Source organism: Gadus morhua, chromosome 15 (assembly GCF_902167405.1).
Source record: "Gadus morhua chromosome 15, gadMor3.0, whole genome shotgun sequence".
Classification (NCBI taxonomy): Eukaryota; Metazoa; Chordata; class Actinopteri; order Gadiformes; family Gadidae; genus Gadus; species Gadus morhua.
The window spans coordinates 22,362,141-22,385,130 of record NC_044062.1 but is presented as its reverse complement, the minus strand read 5'-3'; the positions used below and the strand labels follow the sequence as shown (position 1 = coordinate 22,385,130).

The window sequence follows — 22,990 nt, the reverse complement described above, 5'->3', positions numbered from 1 at the left end:
CTGCAGGGTTGAATATTTATAAAGTACAAGATAAGGCTCAGTCAATTTTCATACTTAAAAGGAAAAGTATTCCAACAGGAAATGTGCCTTAACTGCATTATTTGGCTCTACTTATGAAAGTCAGCCTTTTCCCACATGAAGATTAAGTGCAAATGCCGTTCAACCATGACTGTCATTCGGGAATTGTGCTTGACTAGCTACCATTATCTACTGTCCGGATATGCAACCATGGCTAAGTTCCATTTAGTGCAACTCAGTGTACTGCATATCTAAAAAATAAATATTTTTTTAGCATTTTATAAAGGTAAGTATCATCATTCATATCACTGTTTGTCATGTTCAGTAATGGGTCTTCACTGGAGAAAGCCACAGTAAATAAACAGCAGGGCTCTCAATATTTGATGTGGGTGGCTGTTTAATGAATACTGGAAGTCTGTGCATGGAATTGTTCCTTTTCAAGTATGTATAACAAAAAAATATGACCGGACAAGCAGGTAAGGGTTATCTGTTTATTTTGCAAGAACATACCTTCAAAACTAAACGAGAAGACTTGTAAAACATTCATCTGAACTAAAATTGAACACAACTCAAACTCCTAAAATGATGTAATTTAGTGTATATACACTACACCTTTACAAACAAAGTTTGTAAACTTAAAATCATTCTTTTGAAATACTTTATTTTACCAATAAAGATACGGCAATTTATGAGTAAGTAGTTCTGTGCACCGCTAACTTGATCTGAACATTTGTTATGGATTAATTACTCTGGTAGTGGGGTAAGTCGAGACCCTGTTCTCTTGTCTTCTAGTTCTAATAACATGAGTCTTTGAGCACAACGTGTGAATCGTCTCACAAAAAAAACGTTGGCTTTGGTCACAGATATGTCACAGCCTAGGTATGACATGACAGGTCACTGGAAATGGTCAGACAGAGGTCAAAGGTCGGGTCAGGAGAAGGTCCAGGTGTCGGTCGGTCAGGTCAGGTGTGTCACTGTGTCATGACAACAGTCTCCTAGGAAACAAGAAGCTACAGAGTTATCAACATATACAACTGGTCCGGAAAGAAATTCAACCAACTCAATAGTAGAAGACATATGTGAACATAAGCCATACCAACTTTGGAAGGCAATAATAAAAAAGTAAAAGCCTTGTAGTTAGCTCCGTATAAAGGGCACTCAACATTAGACGATATTTGGCATTGATTATTTATTATTATTTGTTGCATTTGATCAAAAGGACCTCAAACTTCATTCAACTGCTTATGAATGAGTACACACATTTGGTCTGTATACTGGAGAATTTATTTACCCACATGGGCCGAAACAAAAGGAAGGGATTCATCAGTTTCTGATTCACTGAAGGTTATTGCCATGTTGATTACAAAGGCAAATTCGTAGTTATGTAGAGTGCAAGGAGGTGATGGCCGGAGTGTGTTGGATACTTACCTCAGGCTATGAGCTGGAGCAGGAGAGTGTCCTAGTAGGTGCGGGGCCGTTTGTGCGACTCCTCTCTGGGGGGGTCGGCCAGCATCACCTTCATCCTCACGCCGTTCACCATGTGGCCATGGAGCGCCGCCATGGCATCGTCCGCACACTGGGAACACAGTCAGGGTTCAGTCGTTTCCAGAACAATGCCCTCTAGCTGCAGCGACCAGCTGCTTTGATGAAGTGTTTTACTGTGTAGAACACCCAGTACATTATTAAAATGGTGTGCAACTGTCTCCCATCGAGACTGCATGGACATGATGTGAAAGGAATTGCCTCTGGTTATTGATTCTTTGGGCTTGTTACAAGCCAATAAAAGAGGGGCATTACATATTTCTTTTCCAGTCTACACAGTACCCCCCCCCTAAGCGGTTGTGTAAGGGCCTCACCTGTTTGTCAGCATACTTCATGTATCCAACCTTCCTCCCAGGGACCAGATGAACCTCGATTAGAGAGCCGTATCGACTAGAGAGGCAGAGAGGCATTCTAATTCAGAAATATTACCCAAATTACTTTTGCAAATACAATTAAAGAAAGGATTCACATTCTGCGTGTTTTGCCTTCTAAGACCTTCACAAAATCAATATAGGCAATGAAAAAATAATGAGATAATCGTTGGATTCTGGCTGCTCCCAGCACTTGTCAGGTGTACAGTTGGTCTGTAAAAATGGATGGGGATTTTTAACAGAAACTTAACCGATGCTTTTGTAATCCAACTGCTTGATTCTTAATATAAAGAAACGCATGATTTATGCAAATATACATTTAACTCGATAGTCTTCCCTCTTGGCTAACCGATTGGTTGTTGGAAAGAAAACTCATGACTATTAGTGTGGTTAATTGAGGCATACCGGTTTCAGATTGCTGAATATCTTAACAGGCAATTAGCTTAATGAGTGCTTGCCTGTCATTCACTGTTTAGCCCAGAGGGAGAGTGATGATTGCATTCATGATGAGCTCAGGAAAACCCAAAATACGATGCTACTGGAGCACACTAGATACAGCTCCAAACATTATAGAAGGACACTATCCTGACCCGCATAATTTATCCTAAATTTAAAAGCAATAGCCAATAGATCATAATATTTGTCTGTTAAGGATATGTCAAGCTAGAGGCTAAAATATTAATTTTCCATTTAATTTCATCTAGACAACTGAATGGAAGCCATGTTCCTCAATCAAATCAAATCGAAAAAGATGTGGATACTAGAGCAGGGGTCGGCAACTGGCGGCCCGCGGGCCATAACTGGCCCGCCAGATTATTCTGAAGTTATATATATATATATATATATTTTTTTTTTAGAATATCTATATCCGACAGCTTAAATCAAAAGGGCCGGATACAGTGAACTTTTTTTTCTTTCACAACCGTTTTTGAATTTTATTGTATCAAATCCTGCTACTACTCCAGGAAGGATAGAGACACACTCGTCACGGTTACGCGTAAGCTGCGAGGGGCTGAGCGGGAGTTATTGGAAACCATGCCATATTAAATGAAACAGAACCCCCTTTATAGGCCTATATGCAACAACCATGGCGACCCAACATTACATATTTGTAGGGGTGTAACGATTCATGCGATGCATCGATGAATCGATTGTCAGTCCTACCGATTCAACTAAATCGATCTGCTAAAATAAATAAATAGAATGAATCGCTTTGGCTTCGCCAATAATCGATATAAATGCTTTAAATCGTATGAAATCGATTATGATTAATGTTTTAAGACTTAGTTTACACATTTATTTTGTGAAGTGTAGCTCGGTAATCCGTAACTGTACGTCCACACCAGGAGCGACCAAAGCGTCAAAGACGCTTTGGTCGCTCAGAAAGTTTCGCTGCGAATTTTTCTGTTCGCTTTGGTCGCTCAAGTCGCTCATGACGTACAATTCAATTATGCAGACGCATTTAAAGGAGCCGTATGCGTTTAGTAGGCCCTACAGACAGCCATATCAAATAGTGAACTCTCCCATACACCTTGGCCATATTGCCGAGACGGTTTTGCTTGTTCGATAAAGTGCTTCGACAACAAGTAGGACAGTGATTCCCCCCAATACAAAACAAATCCTAAAATGTAGGCTAATTACAACCGAGAACAAAAAACCCTGCGTGCTGTAGTAGTTAAAATATGTTTCACTGATCTGGATCTGCAAATCATGATCTGCACTCATTCGTCGCATTCAAAACAAATAGACATTCGCGCACATGGCTAATTTGCATACGCGCACAGGACTGGTTGGCTCCGCAAGGCAAATAATGGAACATATCGATCTATCTAGGCTTTTCTGTCTATCTATCTATCTATCAACGCGTGTCTAGTTTTAATGTGATGTATTGTGTGTATGTCCAGTCAGACTTGTTCTGTGTGGTCTTGTAGGCTACTGTCCTGTGTGGGCCGAACCACCTAAATGGATTCCCGACGATTTGTGTCGTTTGGTATTAATAAAGACTTGACTAGGCTTTCTATCTATCTAGACTAGATATATCCCTTGTCATTTATCCCTCGTCTTGTCGATTAGTTTGTTTATGTGACGATTTCAAAAACTTTTTTGGTTTTGTTTAAAGCATGCTACACGCGATTGGTTGGTTAGATTGGTGGCATGGAGAGCAAATTAAAATGATTCCCGCTTAAATACGAACGTTCTAGATGTAGCCTATAAATACTCCCGCTTATCATCACTTGATATCCAAACCACTACGGCGTTTCGATCTCTGAACTGAAAAGGGGTGGGTTCGTACAACACCGGGTGCCCAGTTACAGCCGCGATTAATACTTCAGCCGACATTTTGTTCAGCTAGTGAATAAAGGTAGGTAGGAACCAAAGTGTCTGCCGATGTTCCCTGGGATCCACGCAAGCGAAGAGCGTCTACATTCCGATTGGCTGTCAGTGTTTGGCCGCTGAAGCGAATAATAGTCATTTGCATAAAGTTAAAAAGTTGTCAACTTCTTTTTGACGCTCTGGTCGCTCAACTTTGGCCGCTGGTAGCGTTGGTCGCTTTGGTCGCTTTGGTCGCTCTTGCCCATAGAAAGTGAATGACTTCCGGCGATTTGGTCGCTCAATTCGCTTCTGGTGTGGACGGACAGTAACTCTGTCATCAGCTAGTCAGCTTGCAAGGAAGTCCCACAAGAGTTTTTTTTCTCCCTCACCCTCTACTGGTGCATTTCAAACATGGCAGAGAGCGGCAGCGAGATTGTTAATGCACCAGCAAACTTGAAATCCAAAGTCTGGAAGCATTTTGGCTTCGCAAAGAATAATGGTGAAATGTACATGGGGTGTCACATTATTGCATGTTTATTTCACGGATATAGAATTTTGGTTCAAAGTTACTGAATCGAATGGTGGTTTACAGAATCGAATCGTTCCAAAAAAAAATAATTATCCTTGAATCGAATCGCCAACTACTGAATCGTTAATCGAATCGTCTGAAGCCAAAGATTCACACCCCTACGTATTTGTGTGTGATACTGCACGTAGAGAATGGCAGGAGCTGTTGACAAAAGTCCACAAAAGATTTAAGACGCCAAGCACTGAGACTTTGCTGTTAAACGCAAGTAGAGTCTCTGATGAGGCTACTTCACCGACAGTTCTGCTCACGGTGAGTAGGCTAGGAACGGGGGTGTGTGTGTGTGTGTGTGTGTGTGTGTGTGTGTGTGTGTGTGTGTGTGTGTGTGTGTGTGTGTGTGTGTGTGTGTGTGTGTGTGTGTGTGTGTGTGTGTGTGTGTGTGTGTGTGTGTGTGTTTTTTTTAGGTGCGCACTACTGCCCTCTCCCCAGCATAAGGCCTTTCTACACTGCCATGCCCTCTCCCCAGCATAAGGCCTTTCTACACTGCCATGCCGGTTCGGTCGAGGCTTGGCACGCCCAGCGATTTCACGGCCTTATCTCAAGTTTTCTGTGTAAGACCTAGGGGGTAAAATCCCCCGTTCGTCACGGCGCGGGCTTTCTCGGTTCACTGGAGAAGGCGGGGCTGCGCACGGATTCTAGACCTCTTTAGAATCTTTTGCATATTCCCGAATGTTTTTATTTTTTTATGAATGAAGACACCCGCTTGCAAGAATGAGTGTAGGCTACAAACGGGATTAACTATTTACAAGTGCAAAAACGCCAACATATTCCTTATTTTGCTGACCACTTTTGGGTTAGGGACGGGTTAGGGTTTTTTTTCCCCCGACAAAAAGCCTCGTAAGGACAGTTCCTCTGCGTCTCTCTCGTAGATCACACCATTTTTCAACGTCTTTGTTTAATACGACTGCATCACCTTCTCTCACATGATCAGCAGCTCGCGGATTTCACTTTCTCTGCAGTTACAACTGCTCATGATGATATCGCTGCAGTGTCTCTACCCAATGAGATCAGGCATGACATTTACGTGATTAGGGCATGCACTTGTTTATATGTACGTCTTTTAAGAGTCATCTAGTGCTTGGTAGGCATACGAATAAGCCAGCCGACGGGCTTGGTCGCAGTTCCAGATGCACTTTCATTAATCAATTCCTTGAACAAGCCTTTGATAATGTTCTGGCCCGCCACCAACTGGCTGGAAAAAAAATTGGCCCGATGCCAAACTTAGTTGCCGACCCCTGTACTAGAGCATTAAATATAATAAACAAGTCCTATGAGGGAGGTCAGACCACAGCTCAACTGCACAATCTTTACTTTGTTAATCTGTTACATAAAAAAATGCCAAAAGAATCAAAGGAATATTTACCAAAAGACATCTTCGAGGACGTCCATGGACAGAGGGGAGGGGCTGAACACCACGAACAAGCGCTCCTTCACCTTGCTGTCCTGGGGCGCCAGTTTCTTTATGGCGGGCAAAGAGAGGTCCGCCTGGATGCGTGGCGCTGCAGGGGCTCCAGGGAAGCTCTGGAGAGAACACCAAAGACATCAAAATATGTCCACATCCATAAAGCAAAAGGTGGAAAGGAACACACACTGTCCAACTATTACTGTAGGTTTTGCATTGAAGGACAATTAAGGGGTTACCTATCCCGGGTTTGAGATGGCAGGACTGGAGGGGTGGGGTGGTTTAACAAGGACTTTACAGAACTGAGTGTGAAAAGTGCCGATTTTCATCCATCAGCATTATAGCCACTGAACCATGAATCAAATAACTGTATTTTGACTGAATTTGTGTTGTGGAAAAATGTATTCTTGTAATATATACATCAATTAATAATAATCAAATTATATGCAAATGTTGCGACCTTTCCAATTGTTGGTAGTCAATTTAATACGGCATATGTATACATTTTCTTTTCACCTAAAGATAGATAAAAGGGGTTAAGGTAGTTAACATTCACATTGCTACTGTAACCACCGAGTCTGATACTGAGGCAATGCCAATCTCCTGATTTCTTTATTGTGTCAATACCTTTCGATGTCTTGCATACATATCCACTAACACCATAGTGTTTAGTAAATTAGCTTGGCCTTTCCCGCCATGGCTGCCTTCTACCCTGGCTATCTATCACTCTTCAGGATGGTCACTCCCCACCCATTTGTTGTTGCTGCCCACGATGGGAACTTTTCCCACAATAATCACACACACCAATTGTCTCTTAGAAACTTTTTCAAATACTTTGTTGTAAATAATACCCAAGATGTTTTCATTGTTATCGATCTTATAAGATCTGCTGTATCAGAACACTGTAACAACATAAGCCGCGTTTCCACCAAATTTACCGGGAACATTTAGTCCCATGAACTACAATGCAAGGGACTTAAAGGTTCCTTCAGCCCCTTGTTGTCCGAGTTCCCACCACAGCAGACCATATTCACATATGAAGATCATATACTTCGACCAATCAATAGTTCAGTGCTGCCAGCCCCACTCCCAAGGCTGAACCTTTTGAAAGTCCTACTCCACAAGCAGGGAGGTTTTTTAGGGTAAAATAATGTCCCTGGAACTTCATTTAGACCCTGGTTCCTGCGATAGGAATGCACTTAGTTCAGGCCAAAATGTCTTGTTACAGGGGGAAGTTCCTGCGCTGGAACCGCGGCTTTGGTTTACTTGCAGCTCCATAGTTTCCTTGAACCTATAGTGAATAACAGTGGGACCGTTACTTACCGTGGCGGTTTTCAGTAACTGGTTGCCAGAGGGACCGTTCCAGAGCGTGGACATCATCTGAGCAGCCACAAACTGCATGGCCATTCTGCCTACAGGGCTTCACATAGAAGAGGCACACACAGACATGAATGGCTACAGATAATAAACACGACAGATCTAAAAAGGGTGTGAGAAAAGTTGTGTGGTACAATCAATTTGTTTGCAAAGCACACATCCATGCATACCTGTTGCGATCGTCTCCATCATCGATGAAGGACAACGCCAGCCGGTTGCCGGGGGGATACTCAAATCCACTGAGTTTCTCTTTGGCATAGACCGCCGAGCCGAGATTATTGTAGCGAATAACAGCGTGACCTATGAGCATAGAGAAAAAAAAAAGCTATCAAACATTCTGCATGCAGATGAATCAATCCATGTGCTCGTTAACCTCCCGTCCATTAGGCTGTCACACATAATATCGTTGAGGTCATACGATGACAAGTGAACACAGCACGGCACTTTGGCTTGTCAGGCTAATAACTCCATAATGACTTTCCCATCCAATACTTTGCTACTGGATGAGCTTTTCCCCACTTCCAAAGGGGGGGTTGGAGAGTTAGGTCAAGCATTCTGAGGACCGACCTTTGCTGAGGCCGTAGGCGTCTCTCTGCAGCTCGCAGTAGTCCATGCCGGGGATGATGTCGAACAGAGCGTACACCTGCTCCTGGGTGACCGCCGCCCGCGACGACAGCATCAGGCAGCGGGTCATGACATCACTGGAGCGGTAGTCGGCCATTTGGTAGTTGCCGGGGTCAGCTATAACATGGGAAATTATTTAAATAAATTATTTTTTTTGACCCTATCAAAAGGAAACACACACTATTGCAATTGGTTGATCATTCTTAAAACACAAGAGCAACATAAATGTAGACACATTTGAATCTACATGCCATAATTGGCTGCACCACCTTTCTACGTGCACAGCAGACTGGAGTAGATCTTTAAATTGGCACCCCCTATATACTGAATCAAGAATCGATTTTGAATAGGGTATGATTTTGGTTTAATCTAATCGTGACCCCCATAATTCAAAGAGAATCATGACCCCAAGAATCAAAAATTAAAAGTAAGTTACTGAAATATTCTCACCCCTTATACTGTATGTAGTGTACTTCCCAACATATCAGATACCTTGAGATTTTCTGTCGTTTGTTTGTAGAACACAAACAAACGAGAAGGAACCCGCTGATGCTTACCTCCCATGGGGGCGAATGGGTAGGGGTTCATGTTGTCGCCCCCGTGTTGGTCAAACCTGGCGCCGGCGCCTCCTCCTCCTCCTCCTCCTCCTCCTCCAGCGTACTCTCCTTCGGCAGAGTTTGTTTTGCTGCGGGGTTCAGCCAGAATGGCCCTGTAACCTGCAAACATGAACACAGCCAACGTTGACCATCATTTATCTCTGAATCGGGCCGTCTGAACAGTGAATGGCTGTTTATTAAAGGTTGTTAGAAAAACATTGAAGTAAGGCCTGATCCAATAAAAGCTAAATAAAAGCTTTCCATTAGGAATAAAGACACCTCATTGTTCATCACTATCCACATTTTAATAGCTTTAGTACAATAGTTAAGAATAAACATGGTGAAACATATAGTGCTTCTTTCTAACCCTCTTACCTCGGTCACAATTTTCTATGGCCATGGCCGCCTGGGATGGCTTGTAGTATCTGACATAGCCCAGACCTTTACTTTCTCCAGTGAACTTATTCTTTATGATGACACAATACTCAATATCGCCGTACTCCTAATAGGAGACAGAGAGGCAGGGAGATATGATTATAATCATGTGTAACTCTAACCATGGGAAACTCGTCTCTGTGTTGACGGTATAGAGAAAAACATGATTCAGGCTGAGGTGTAGTTACTTTAAACGTTTCCTTCAGGTCATCTTCCGTGAAGGTTTTAGGGATCATGACGAAGATCCTGGTCAGCTCCTCATCCTCAACGTCCCGGTGTCTTCCAGATGACCTGGACTGGGCAATAAACACCTGAAACACAAAACGTACAACAATAAGTCAAGATGACTGCAGGTCGTTTTCCCAGGGAAAACAAGTAGATTGTAGAGATTGTCTCTGTATGATTGCAATACATCTAGGATACGACGTAAGTGTTATTGTTCTTGATTAACACGTTAGTCCGGGCTCTTCCGGTCGGCACACTGCAGTCTGCGTTAACCCGGGCTCTGCCTGTCTGTACACTGCAGTCTTGGTATACGTTAACCCGGGCTCTGCCTGTCTGCACACTGCAGTCTGGATACACGTTAACGCGGGCTCGGCCTGTCTGCATACTGCAGTCTGGGTACACGTTAACCCGGCACACTGCAGTCTGGGTATACGGTCCCAACGTGCACCTTTCTGCCCAGTATCCTTACGCAATCATGAATCACGATAATTACCTTTATGGGTTTAGTTCCCTCGATCACGACTTTTCCGTGCATTTCCTCCATGGCCAGGCAGGCCTGAGAGGACTTGGCGAACTTCACATAGGAGACGCCTTTCGACTCCTTGGTCTGCTTGTCCTTCACCACCCAAACCGCCTGGATGTCCCCGAACACGGCGAATGTGTCCTTTATCACATCCTCGGACATGGACCGACATGTGACGATGAACAGTCGGCTGTTGGGCGGTTCATCGAGGTTTTCAGTCACCTGCTTTGAAGCGAAGTCCTCCATTTCTGCGGCCTGTTTCTCTTCTTCTCCTTCTTCTTCTTCTGCTTCTTCTTCTACTTTTTTTAGGGTTTATTGGCGGTTAACAAACCAACTTGTAGGTGCATTACCGCCACCGACTGGACTGGAGTGTGAACGAGAGATATTGCAGGAAAAATAAAAAGGAAAAATAAAATAATAAAATAAAAAATAAAATAATGAAATAAAACAAAAACAAACAAAAACTAGATTCTTTGTGCTACATCTATTTCCCTTGGGAACTCAATAATGCTGTGATAGTGGCCTGTTTCACTCTTCCTCGAGCACAGAGGGGCATTATACCTCACAGTGCCCCATAGTGGACACACCGGGTATTGGTATCAGATAACCTTTCACACTACATAATACTGTAATGCTATGCATTTCCCTACAGATAATTCCTTAAGTAAATATTCTACTTTTTAGCAGATATTCTATAGCGTCCAGTGTAACATATGTGTTGTATGACTAGCCAGCCTAAACGTTTGCATAGCAACACCAGAGAGTAGGCTCAGGGAGGAACGACAATGGATGATATTATTATATAAAGGTTAATCAGGTGAAGGTAAACGCAATGAAATTTACTTTAACATTTTTTACTATGACAGGAGGAATGTCTCCTTTTAGGGCGTGTATTTGTCTGGTGTCTGGCAGCAGGTGCCTTGCTGAAACCCAGGACTGAACTCTCTACCAGAAACCATCCTCAAATATAAAATGTTTAAAGTAAACTATAAAACGGGTTTAATTCTGTAACGACGACAGGTAAAGGGCGAGTTGTCACGAGATGTTGCCCGTTTGTGTAACGGATGACGCCAGAGAAGGAAACGACGTCGACAGCAGTGACACGTGACCCAGTGACGCACCACGCGCCTCCATAGTAAAGTGACCTCAGCGAAGTCCGCTATAACAGAACCGCCGCCGCACCTACAGCAGATTACAGCCGCCTGGGCACAGCGACCACAAGAACCAACTCGATCAAAGGTGCGTTTGCTGTTTTACCATTACCAATCTAAACGATAGTATATATATTTTCCTTTACAATTAGAAGAAGTAGAAGAACGCCCGCCGGGCTCGCCGGTTACGTGTCTGTCGGTTACGTAGCCCTCTTGGAGAATAGCTAGGATGCGGCTTCTGCGTAACGTAGCGGCCAGTTCAACCTCTTAAGGGTTTATTCAAGGGCAATAGTGTATGCGGTAATATAGAAACGTAGCAGATGTTGGGGCGCCCACCAGACGGACGAGGAGCGTTCATTTTCATAGACTGCTCATATGTTAATAAATCAACGTTCATGCTCCATCAAAGCCAACGTAATCCTCGTGGGGAGCCTAGGCCACGATAACCGCATAGCAGCTAGGCCACGATAATCGCGGAGCTACACGGCCACCGTAGCCGCTACTAGTGGAAAAGCCGTATTCTCTCCCTCTGTGTTAGCTTGGGCTTTGACTTGGGAGCCGTGGAATCATATATCGGTTCGCCAACATCTATTAGCGAATCATTCAAGGCAGCCGCACTGTGTGGTCCGTGCCCTTGGTGATGAGGTCTGGGGCGATGGTCGGCCTCACAAATCCCGCCAAGTTTTGGGCTGTCTTGGAGGTGGGGGGGGGGTTCAGCCTGAGCGGGACCCCTCAATGGATTCTCTCTGCAGATTAGAGCCAGCACCATCATAATGTGGGGTCATGGCAAGCGGCCGGCATGGCTCTAGGTCAAATCAAGAGCCTAGTTCGTCCTTGAGTGCAGTTCCCCGACAGACCCACAGGGTCAGTTATTTAACCCAGGTAGACTTCTAGAGTAAGGTAGTCCCCTCTAGAGTAAGGACTTTCTTCTTTTGGCGACACACTTAAACCGGGGGGTGGGGGGGGGGCTGATCACAACTGTCAATTATAGTGACATAAGACACGTAGATGTACCAATACGTCTGGGGAGTTTTCTGTCAATCTTATCCATCAATGATATAATATACTTCCGATTATGGGCTGATGATGCTTACCTGTTACCTCAAACGGCCTTCACCGGCCGGCAGTTGTATAGATATGGAGATAGAGCGAATGCACTTCCTTTGCTGCAGTACATTTAAAAAGCAGGTCTACTCATAAAGCAATCCTGATCTTTCTTTTTGTTTTCATTATTTCCTCTAGCTAACAATGGGAGACATTGCAAAGGGAAAGAAGGCCTTCGTCCAGAAATGTGCCCAGTGCCACACTGTTGAGGAGGGGGGCAAGCACAAAGTGGGCCCCAACCTCTGGGGTCTGTTCGGGCGGAAGACAGGCCAGGGAGAGGGCTACTCGTACACGGACGCCAACAAGAGCAAAGGTCAGTCGCAGAGGTTTTATCCTTATTGGTTTTATTGGTGCTCATGTAGACATAAAATCCAGGCCAATGTTTATCGGACTCCTTCTCGTTGTCTTAAGACCTTCTTTGGATGTAAATGACTGGTATACGATGCGTTTTGAATCAAACTGTGGTCACCGTCTTCAGGTATTACATGGGGGGATGACACTCTGATGGAGTACTTGGAAAACCCCAAGAAGTACATTCCCGGAACCAAGATGATCTTCGCTGGCATCAAGAAGAAGGGAGAACGCACAGACCTCATCGCATACCTGAAGTCGGCCACGTCATAAGAGGCTCAGAAGAAAAAACGATTTCATATCGCTGTGGTTTTTAGTCTTTCATTTGCTAAAAAAACAAATGGTTCTAGCTAGGTTGATTTTGAGTAATGGGTCACTTTTTTTTAACTTAATTTGTAAAGCTTAAAAGTGATTTATTGTCAAAATGACCTAACGCAAACCAAACTGTATATTTTTTGTGTGTGTGTGTGTGCGAGCATCTGTACCTCAACAATGGATAACCTTCATCACATTAGAGAAGGGAGAGAGAGTTAACTATCATGTTTTGGACCTTTCAGATGGTCTGCATCCATACGTCCAGTAGCTTGGGCTTCTAGAGCCATCAGCCTTTTCACGAAAACATAATACTCACCAAGTCCTCTAATAGGAAGAAATATGATCTTTTAGTGTTGGAGAAATGAAGGATGTGGGAATGTAGAATTATTTCGGCAGCTAACAGGTTTTTAACAACACCAGAACTCGGATATTAAAATTGGAGGGGGGGGGGGCTCCCGGTTATATCTGTGGAGTTGTATCTTTAGAGATCAGTGGCGTGTCATGAATGCAGATTATATTCACCGATAATGGGTTGAATGTCGTCTTTTTCAATGTGGCCTGTTTCATGCTTATGGCTTTTTTCAATGACCCCCTCTACAACTTGCTCTAATTAGGTGCTGGATTTAACCCCCATACTCACTCTACCCCCCCTCTCCCATAGCCATTGATGTTCGGTCAGAACAGGCAACACTGCTCTTCCACCTGATACTATCTCCTGTAATGCCTGGCCAAGTTAATGGCCAGGAACTGGTTGCCAATGGACATAACAAACAATATCAATGGTACGAATGAAAGACCAATGTTATTTACCTGGTTTCACAGGTCTGAAAGTGGACCGTTTTAACTTATTATACTGTACTCTGGCTGTCTGAAGTATATTTTAATGGAAAATGCACGTGTGAAATAGTCAAATGTGAAATCGATGGTTACAAAACAAAAGATTGAATAAAAATGCTGGCTACCATAATCTAGGCTATTTTGTATTTTATTTTTCCAAAATGTTAACTTTTTTCTCTATCTCATAAGGTAAACATTTAACTCCCTAATTAGAGTTTTATTCATTTTGATCAACCTGCAGATGCCCAAAACCACCTGGTTCTGGAAATTCAACACCGGACATTGTATTGGTTCTACTTGCTCTTGTGTGGTGTAACAGTGTGACATAGGTCTGCTATGCCTAGAATACACCGTTCTACGCAGAACATAGCGTCATGATAGAATGTTCTATGACGTCTCGGTGGCTGGTCATGTATTTTAACACGTGTATCTCACTCTGACCAAAGTCCACTTGATAGCATAAGTGCAGGCTTATCAAATAATCGTCAGCAGCGCATCAGCTGACTGCTGTGGCTCGCTCTGTCCTTTAAGCCTGCAGAGCAGCGTCACTAAACTTGTTAGGTGGGGACAACCGGTGGACAAAGAGGGTACTTTCTGTTGCACAGGTTGAATAAATAGAAATACAATCGTTATGCTATATATATATATATATATATGATAATAAAACAGTCAAATGCTTAGCTTGACGGGGAGATGGGAGGCCCACATAAACACATACATAGCCAATGGTAAGTGGAAGAGGGTTTCCCTGTAGAGTAATATAATTAGCAGTGGCATGTGTTAAAATGACAGCTGTGGTTGCCAGCTTTGTGTGTGTGTGCGCGTGTGTGTTTGTGAATATAGCATGAATGGGAGCCATCGGTCATTCAGGGCTATGACAGAAGATATACTAGTGAAAGAATAGTTCCATAAAGTAGAAATCAGTTATTTCAAGCAAGGTAAACATAATGAAATTGAAATGCATAAAATATGCCATGGCTACTAGTAAGAGCTATAATGAGATGTCTCACACAAATAATACTTTGGATGTAAATATTACTTTTTATTATTACTAATATTGACATTGATTAATATTAGTAATCAATATTATTAATGTAATAATACAATATTACATCAAGGAGAAAGAAGGGTCCTTGTGTAGTGTGAGGATGGCTATCTTTAGGTCCCCAACCACCAAATATACCTTGTGATGTAGTAAAAGTCAGCTGGTGTTGTAACGTGAGTGGGTTGCAAGGCCTACCATTGATTGGTTACCTGACAGCTGTGAAAAACTCATACATTGTGTGAGAGTAACCTTTATTCACCTATGGCATTACTTTGAGAACTGCTTGCGGAAATCCAAATAGAAAAAAAAGCAATTCAAAAATTTGACACGGATCACATCACATACACACACACACATACATAGTATTGAATAAATAAAGCATGATATATAATAAATTGAAAGGCCAAGGGATAAACTAACGAAAGGCCTATTTGAAAACTGGAAATATATCTCTTTCATCGTTCTTCACCACTTCCCTTCAGTATCTGTCAGTCACATTTTACCTTGTGCTGGGTGGCTGATGGCCACTGTGTTTATAAACGACTGAGAGGTTGTGTCCTTGTGGGACATGTAAGGTCCAACAAGGAAACACACTACACTTACAGGTCCAATACTTGTAAGGAGAATAGGAGAACGGGGAAAAAGTGTCAGGAATGGCCATGAGAAAGAAGGTCAGACAACAATCATCACACACACAGGCATGCACACACACATACTCTCATACTTATAGCGATGATTGATGATGACAGTAATCCCAAAGGGTGTTTCTATGCCAAATAGTAATTTGAGTAAGTAATGCTACCATCCAGTGGCCGATGACGGACATTACACACAGTGGATTTACGCAACGCGTCGGATTATATAATTTTGAAGGCTCGCCAGCAAAGTGAAGGCTTTGGACAGGTTGGGTAGGCCATCTAGAGCTTAAAGAATCCCATTTTGATGTAAGATTGAATGTAAAGACTGTTTGCCACTGTTTCCTATTGATTCATTTAATTTAATTCAGTGCGTACTGAATGCGTCACCAAGTACACTAAATAAACATTTAGTATCGGCTAACTTTTAATGTAATGACTTCAGCAATGTGGCGCTTCCATTATCTACGCCACATACCTAATGATAAAAATCTCAAATCATTTCCATACCAATAAATTGCAGATCAAGGTTTCTAATGCCATCTAGTGTCCAATAATATCCCCCTGATTTTACACACCACAGTCCTGGATTCTAGAACATGCGAGAAATAAGGGGTGCAAATAAAGAGAGGTAATTTAAATACTAATTAATCGAAATTAATTAGAATTTAAAATTACAAGAAGACAGCGATGAATTTACAGAAACATAAGCAATAAGCTAAATACACACAAAAACACACACACACACACACACACACACACACACACACACACACACACACACACACACACACACACACACACACACACACACACACACACACACACTGTGACTGCCAAAACACAATATAATTTTTCATTGTACAATTTAATGTTTTACAAACTTAACTGCCACTGCTAGGCTTATCCATATTTATATGTTCAGGGCGCTCCGCGACCCAGAAAGGGGCAACACATTAATCTTAATATAAATGCATGAATGTATAAATGTATTCCAGCTTCAGGGTGTTGTAGTGTGCTGCCTGACCCGGGATCAGATCACTGAGCTTTTCGTTTGTTTACATCAGAATGGACCTTAGTGGGATCTTAATGGATAATGGGATTCTTTCAAAGGGCTGGTGATACCACAGATCAGTTGAGTCATCAACACAAATCCCCCTTCCCCAACTTCTCCCAGACCCAGTAGCTGGATTAACCAGGCAAGAGGGCATCAGAATTGACTGAGGGGGCAAAACTATTTTTCAATTGCTGAAAACACAGGACTCAGGATGGATAATCATCTATAGTACAATTACACACAATGTATTTGCAGCCACTCACAGTTGTCTTGCTGCAATAATACAGGCTACTGCACCTCTTTAATAACATGGACAATCCACTACCAAGCTGTCTTGCCACAAGAGTGCCGTAATACACACTGTAATAATTGTCTATTATGGGATGGGACTTGGGATGTGATTGCTCCCCCATCAATGTAATGCAAAGCAAGAAACTATTCTACCATAAAAAACAACATTAACATCACATCCCCTTCTTGGCAGCAATACCAATGATAAATAATATCTACGCTTATGATGTTTCCCACACATTTCCAAAAAGCTACCAAATAATACAAGCCCAACAAGGCTGCCTCTCCTTACACAGATACCAAATAATTAATAATAAGTGATTCAGAAATTGTATTCAGCTGCTCAGTGAATTTTCTTTGTTGTCGTGGTACATAACTTTGAAATTAAACCTACAAGGTAAATATTCTAATGGGAAGATAATATTTTTTTTTTCAGCTGGTAATATGCCTAATGTCTTTTAATGCTTGCAATAGGGTTGCCTTAATGAAGCACTCAGACAAAACCAATCAGGTGACCATGACAGATGTGGCAAAATCCCCTCACTTTTGCCACCCTTTGGCCCTCTTGTGGCGCCGGGACTGCTTCAACCATCGTAACAGGAAGAAGCACATTTTCCTTTCCTTTGTTGAAGATTTTTCTTTGGGTAATTATTATCATATTTATTTATTCCTTATGCACATTTTTATTATTGAAGGGTTCTTTCCACATTATTATTATAGCTTTTATTTTTAAAATCCCTTTTCCATTGTAACTTTGTTTCTGTATTTTGTACTTTGTACGTACTGCTGTACTTGACAGCAGCCTTCATCATGTCAGGAGAATATCTGGAGGATAAAACCTATTCACACAATAATCAACCTTGAGATTCAACCTGTGTGTTGAGCACCATGGTAGGAAATTGCGATGCATGGCCGGTTGTCAATCACACAAAAGTGATGATGGCTGCTATAGAAAAGGTTCCATAGCGCAGCTTTAACTTTATCCCAACCCAACAAATCCAATCTGTACTTCTGAACCCACTGCCCTGCATGGAAATATTTTCTCTTTTTGCACAGTGGTTGGCAATCAAGGGATGAGTCATCGCCTCAAATTGCTTCCTTTCTTCCCTTCACCCACACACACGCACGCACCGGGTATGCACGCACACACACACACACACACACACACACACACACACACACACACACACACACTGACACATAAGCACACACGCACACACGCACAGACACACACACACACACACACACACACACACACACACACACACATACACACTGAGAAACACGAAACACCCCATGGTCCATCACAGATGCTCAAATGTACACTGGAGTGAATCTTTAAGGGAATGTATTGGTTCCTGTGTTGTTGCTTCTGGTGTGTCTGACCACTGCATTATCTGTTTCCCTAGCTCATATTGATCCTGATCATTGGTCCTCATCTCGTCCAGCCTAAGGACCCCTATGTGTCATTAGTCATAATGTCAAGGCTAAATAAAAAAAAATATTCACCAATGTTACAGTTAGTAACGTTTCCGAATGTACTAGTAAAACAATGGAGCTGCTATCGGTGCTAAACAAAATTCAATAGTAAGTCATGGAAACAGGACTTCATTCAAATTATGAATCAATCACGACCCTTGAGGGCTTCTACCAGTTCAGAATCTCCCCGCAGGGTCGTAGCAGAATACATGTCAGATAAGAGACCCTCTCAGTGAGACTGCGTGGGGGGGATTCGCAGGTATAGAATCCTAAACATTAAGGAACCTTTCAATTTCCGGAGAGGCCCGGGTTTACCCGCCAGCATTTCATGGGAAGCAACTACCCAGCAAGGGAAAGATAGAGGATGATTGAACCCATCTCCTGAAGCCCTAAACATGTGACTATTCAAGGGGAGGCTTGTATTAAACTGACAATGAGTAACGATACGGGTCATCAGGAGCAGGTGTAGGCTTTCTGGCATCTTGCTCAAGGAAGGGATCCAATGAACCGCCAATAGCTGGTCCCCGCCGCATGCTCATACACTCTGACTCAGCTCATTTCAATGTGTGCAGATTTTGAGGACAGCGTAACCCAGCTGTAGGCTGATTGTGTCATTTTCGAAATAACCTTTTGATATTTTCAAATGATAACGACATTCACCATCTAATATCGTCTTTCCTCATTTGGACTTGGCACAGCCTGCTGTAATAGGATCCACAATTATAAGTCACTACATTGAACGTTGGAATCAAGAGCCCAGTCAGTATGGGAAGAGATATAAGCTGACTCTTGGCTTTTCGTTGCGTCCACAGATGTCCCTGTTCCTATTGGCTGACCCCTTCACAGGTGGAGTTCCAGGGATGTCATAGGCTGTCGGGTCTCATCTCGTCACAACCTGCTTTGTCCATATGCTCCTGTAGCAGGTGTCCACTGTTCTGTGTTACCTGTGTTTTGCGTTCGTAACCTTGCCCAAGCTTGGAACCTACAGATGTACAGGAAACCATCCCGCAGAGCATGTTTCTATTTTAAGACGGTATAGGTGGCCTTTTGACCATAGGTTTTTTTAATATAGACGAAAGCAACGACTAACGTTACAACATATATAAACATTCTCTTCAGATATTCTGTATTTTTTTTTGGGAGGTGCAAACATGGCACACTAGCTGACCGTAGTTGATAAAAGTAATCTGCTGTCAGCCATGCTCTGTGTTTGAGTTTAGTGTTTAAAGTCTTGATTACGATTGTCCAAACTGGTGCTTTGCTGGAGAACATGTAGCTTATTGTTCCGTATTTAGCTGCGCATGTAGCAAGGGCTATTCTACTCTGTGATCTCTCCCTCTCTGCTCAACCCTTTCTTCTCTTTTTTCTATCCATCTTGCCGTGTTAAATGTTAGAATCATTTGAATGCTGCTACGGTACTTGACAATCAATCTGGTCTCAGGATGGGCAGACAGATCACACCTCATAATACCCGAGCTAGACACAAAGAGGCTGTTGTGCTTACTATATGACTGGACGCTTTTTGGCATTATTTCCTCGATTCACCTATGCTGTATGGCAAATTGCAGCTATTCTCTGGTAGTGTTGACTGTCCAGTCCAGGCCATGTGTGTAGTAATTAGCAGTTATGCTTTGCTGATCAGAGATCCCTGTCTAAGATAAGAGCAAGCTGAGAAAGCATTATTAATAATTGAAAGAATAAATGTATTTCTATAATAAAATTCAGATGTTTTTGTATAGAGAGAGAAACTAACCAGCAAGTAGTACTACCGTACCGATTGATAATTTATCGAAGCAAACTCAATCGCTGATCCCAATACATTAATTACAATAAATCTTTTACATCCATGTCACACTTGAAATATAACATTTAGTATTATGTATGGACATTAGACTGTGCTTGTTTACGTTCTGGTCTTTCCTCAGTGGACTGGTAAAGGAGTCCTGGTGTGGATTTATATTGGGTGTGACTGTGGTCCTGCTGGGCAGCTGTCAATCCAACGGGGCATGGCAGCCTGCCTGTGAGATTCCCACTGCAGAGCATCCAAGCTGTTGGTACAGAGGGGGGTCACAAACACACACGTGTTTGTGTGTTTGTCTGTGTGTGTAAGTGTTTGTGCATGTTTGTGACCGTGTGCACGTGTGTGTGTGCAAGGGAGGAGAATGGATTCATGGTAAACACAAAAGACAAGAACAACTATCATTTTCTTAACTATACTAATGGTCTTCTGATATACATAAATATATATATGTACTGTTCTCACTAGATGAACATCCAGCTATCCAGTCAGTTAAACATGAACTTCAATAACTCGAGGAGAACGGGATTCTGTATTGAGAGTTTTTAGTGAAGCTCGTAGATTGTAAAACTGTAACACAAGAATAAAAAGAAATGTTGGCATTACAGTTCCGAAGAAGTATGAAAAGGACACAAAATGGAGGTATGCTAACAACAAGTGAACATGCTAACAAATGAACATGAATTAAGAGGCTAGCAAAAAGCCTAATGATGCTAACGGGTAAGCATGAGGTATAACATAGCATGTAGATATACAAGATAAACGTGTTGAGAAATAAACATAATTCTCGCTAAAAGCTGGAAATAAAGGGTTTTTCTAGGTCAATATACTTCCAACTTAAACATTAACTTACAGACAATGCGTAAAACAGTTATCAGATCGAAGGATGGCACAAGAATGTGGAGCTGGGAGTCATCGCTCGACTGCCGCATGTAGACTGACACAAAATGGCTACTTCCTGTTTACGGCAGGCTGCACTATCATCGAACGCCACTAGGGGATTTAACAAACATAAAACCACACAGTGTCCAGAACACTCCCCGCCTGGGGTCTTTGAAAAGACTCCATATAACTCCTACTTATCTAAAGAATCTTCCGGAGACAGAAGAAGGACCACCTCCGTAACAGGTCTAGAGTAAACCTTTGGCTTGCCTTCTTTGATCACGCGGAGATCCACTTTCCTTACCAACCCATCCTGGCTCGGAAGGGTCTTTGTGATTATGGCCATGGGCCAGTCATTCCTCTTCGCTTGAGAATCTTTCATTAAGACCACGTCTCCTTGCTTGAGGTTAGGCCTCTTGTCTACCCATTTCCGCCGGGTCTGCAGGGTGCTCAAATACTCCCGGCACCACCTAGTCCAAAATGTGTCTGTCAAACTCTGGACTCGCTTCCACTCTTCCTTGAGAAGTTCTCCTTTCTTGGAGTCGCTAGGTGGAGGTGGAAGAGCTCCAGTTTTCTGGGTCAGGAGTACCAGGGGAGAAAGGATGACAGGAGATTCTGAATCAGAAGATACAGGAATGAGAGGCCTTGCATTGATGATGGCGCTGACTTCAGCCATGAGGGTTGTCAGGACTTCATGAGTTAGACGTGACTTCTCTTCAAGAAGCATGCAGTCCAGAATGCGACGTGAAACTCCGACCATCCGCTCCCACACACCGCCCATATGAAACGAGTGAGGTGGGTTAAATACCCAGGTACATTTCTGCGTCTCCAGATACTTCTCCTCGCTCTGCGGGTCGGAGTGGGACCCATCCATTTCCAGCTCTCGGCAGGCACCCACGAAGTTGGTGCCGCAGTCTGAGCGTAGTTGCTTTGCAGGTCCTCTGATAGCGAAAAACCTTCTGAGTGCATTAATGAAACTGCTCGCACTCATAGTTTCGATGATCTCGATGTGCACGGCTCGTGTGCACATACACGAGAACAACACAGCCCAACGTTGACTGTTGGCATGCCCTCCTCTGGTGCGGCGGGAAAGCACCTCCCAAGGCCCGAAAACATCGACTCCCACATAGGAAAAAGGTGGTGCCACCTGTAGTCGCTCGGCTGGCAGGTCTGACATCTGTTGGTGCTCTGTTTTCCCGCGGAGCCTCCTGCAGGTCACACATTTGAAGAGCAGACCACTGATGCTTCGTTTAGCTCCAACCAGCCATATTCCAGACGCTCTGATGGAACCCTCAGTAAAATGCCTGCCTTGATGTTTCACGGCCTGGTGGTGATGACGCACAATGAGGGTTCCCAGATAGTGGCGGCCTGGAACGATGATGGGTTTGGTTTCATCTGTGCTTAACTTTGCCTGTGTGATGCGACCTCCAACTCTGAGGATTCCAGTGCTGTCAAGGAAAGGGTGCAGCTTCCGCAGACCGCTGGAGAGAGGAAGGTTGAGTGATGTTTCGATGCACGTTAGCTCTTCAGAGTAGCACTCATGTTGCACACTCTTGATAACTAGTTCCTTAGCTTTCTCCAACTCCTCCTCTGTCGGACTCTTGCGGCAGATGTGCCACCCATGGCCGTTGTCTCCTTGTCGAGCTTGAGTGAAGGACCGGGCAATGTGAAGTAGGGGTCCTACTGCCTTAATGAGAGTATTAAAGTCAGAGAAGTGCTCGAAGCGTGCCGTGTTCAGAATGTCCTTAGTGACATTAGTGATGTGAACCACAACTTGTGGGCGTATCTCAGCGTCTGAGATCGGATTGACCAGATCATAGGTCTCTTCAGGTGCTGGTTCGAGTAGGGATGGTTTCCAAATAAAGGCTGGTCCTGTGAGCCATGTTGTACTCCCCAGAAGCGATGCTGGTACGGATCTAGAACCATGGTCTGCTGGGTTGTGATCGGTGGAAACATGCTGCCACTGTTCTGGAGTAGAGGACTGGTGAATTAGCTGAACCCTGTTGTTTACGTAAACGTAGAACCTCCTGGAA

The 22,990-nt window shown here is 43.2% G+C and overlaps 2 protein-coding genes across 2 annotated transcripts; one reads left to right on the top strand and one right to left on the bottom strand.

The window, feature by feature from the left end:
* Positions 1 to 495: 495 nt before the first annotated feature.
* rbm45 (RNA binding motif protein 45) lies at positions 496 to 10,318 on the bottom strand. The gene is made up of 11 exons (XM_030378950.1): positions 9,983 to 10,318; positions 9,453 to 9,575; positions 9,205 to 9,331; positions 8,791 to 8,949; positions 8,177 to 8,350; positions 7,780 to 7,909; positions 7,556 to 7,652; positions 6,194 to 6,351; positions 1,875 to 1,950; positions 1,447 to 1,594; positions 496 to 1,013 (listed from the first exon to the last, which is right to left on the bottom strand). Exons 1-10 carry the CDS (start codon positions 10,256 to 10,258, stop codon positions 1,478 to 1,480), a joined length of 1,437 nt encoding a protein of 478 aa, XP_030234810.1. The 5' UTR covers positions 10,259 to 10,318; the 3' UTR covers positions 496 to 1,013; positions 1,447 to 1,477.
* Positions 10,319 to 11,076: 758 nt separating this feature from the next.
* Positions 11,077 to 13,900, top strand: LOC115560196 (cytochrome c). The gene is made up of 3 exons (XM_030379513.1): positions 11,077 to 11,251; positions 12,406 to 12,580; positions 12,746 to 13,900. Exons 2-3 carry the CDS (start codon positions 12,412 to 12,414, stop codon positions 12,889 to 12,891), a joined length of 315 nt encoding a protein of 104 aa, XP_030235373.1. The 5' UTR covers positions 11,077 to 11,251; positions 12,406 to 12,411; the 3' UTR covers positions 12,892 to 13,900.
* Positions 13,901 to 22,990: the final 9,090 nt, after the last annotated feature.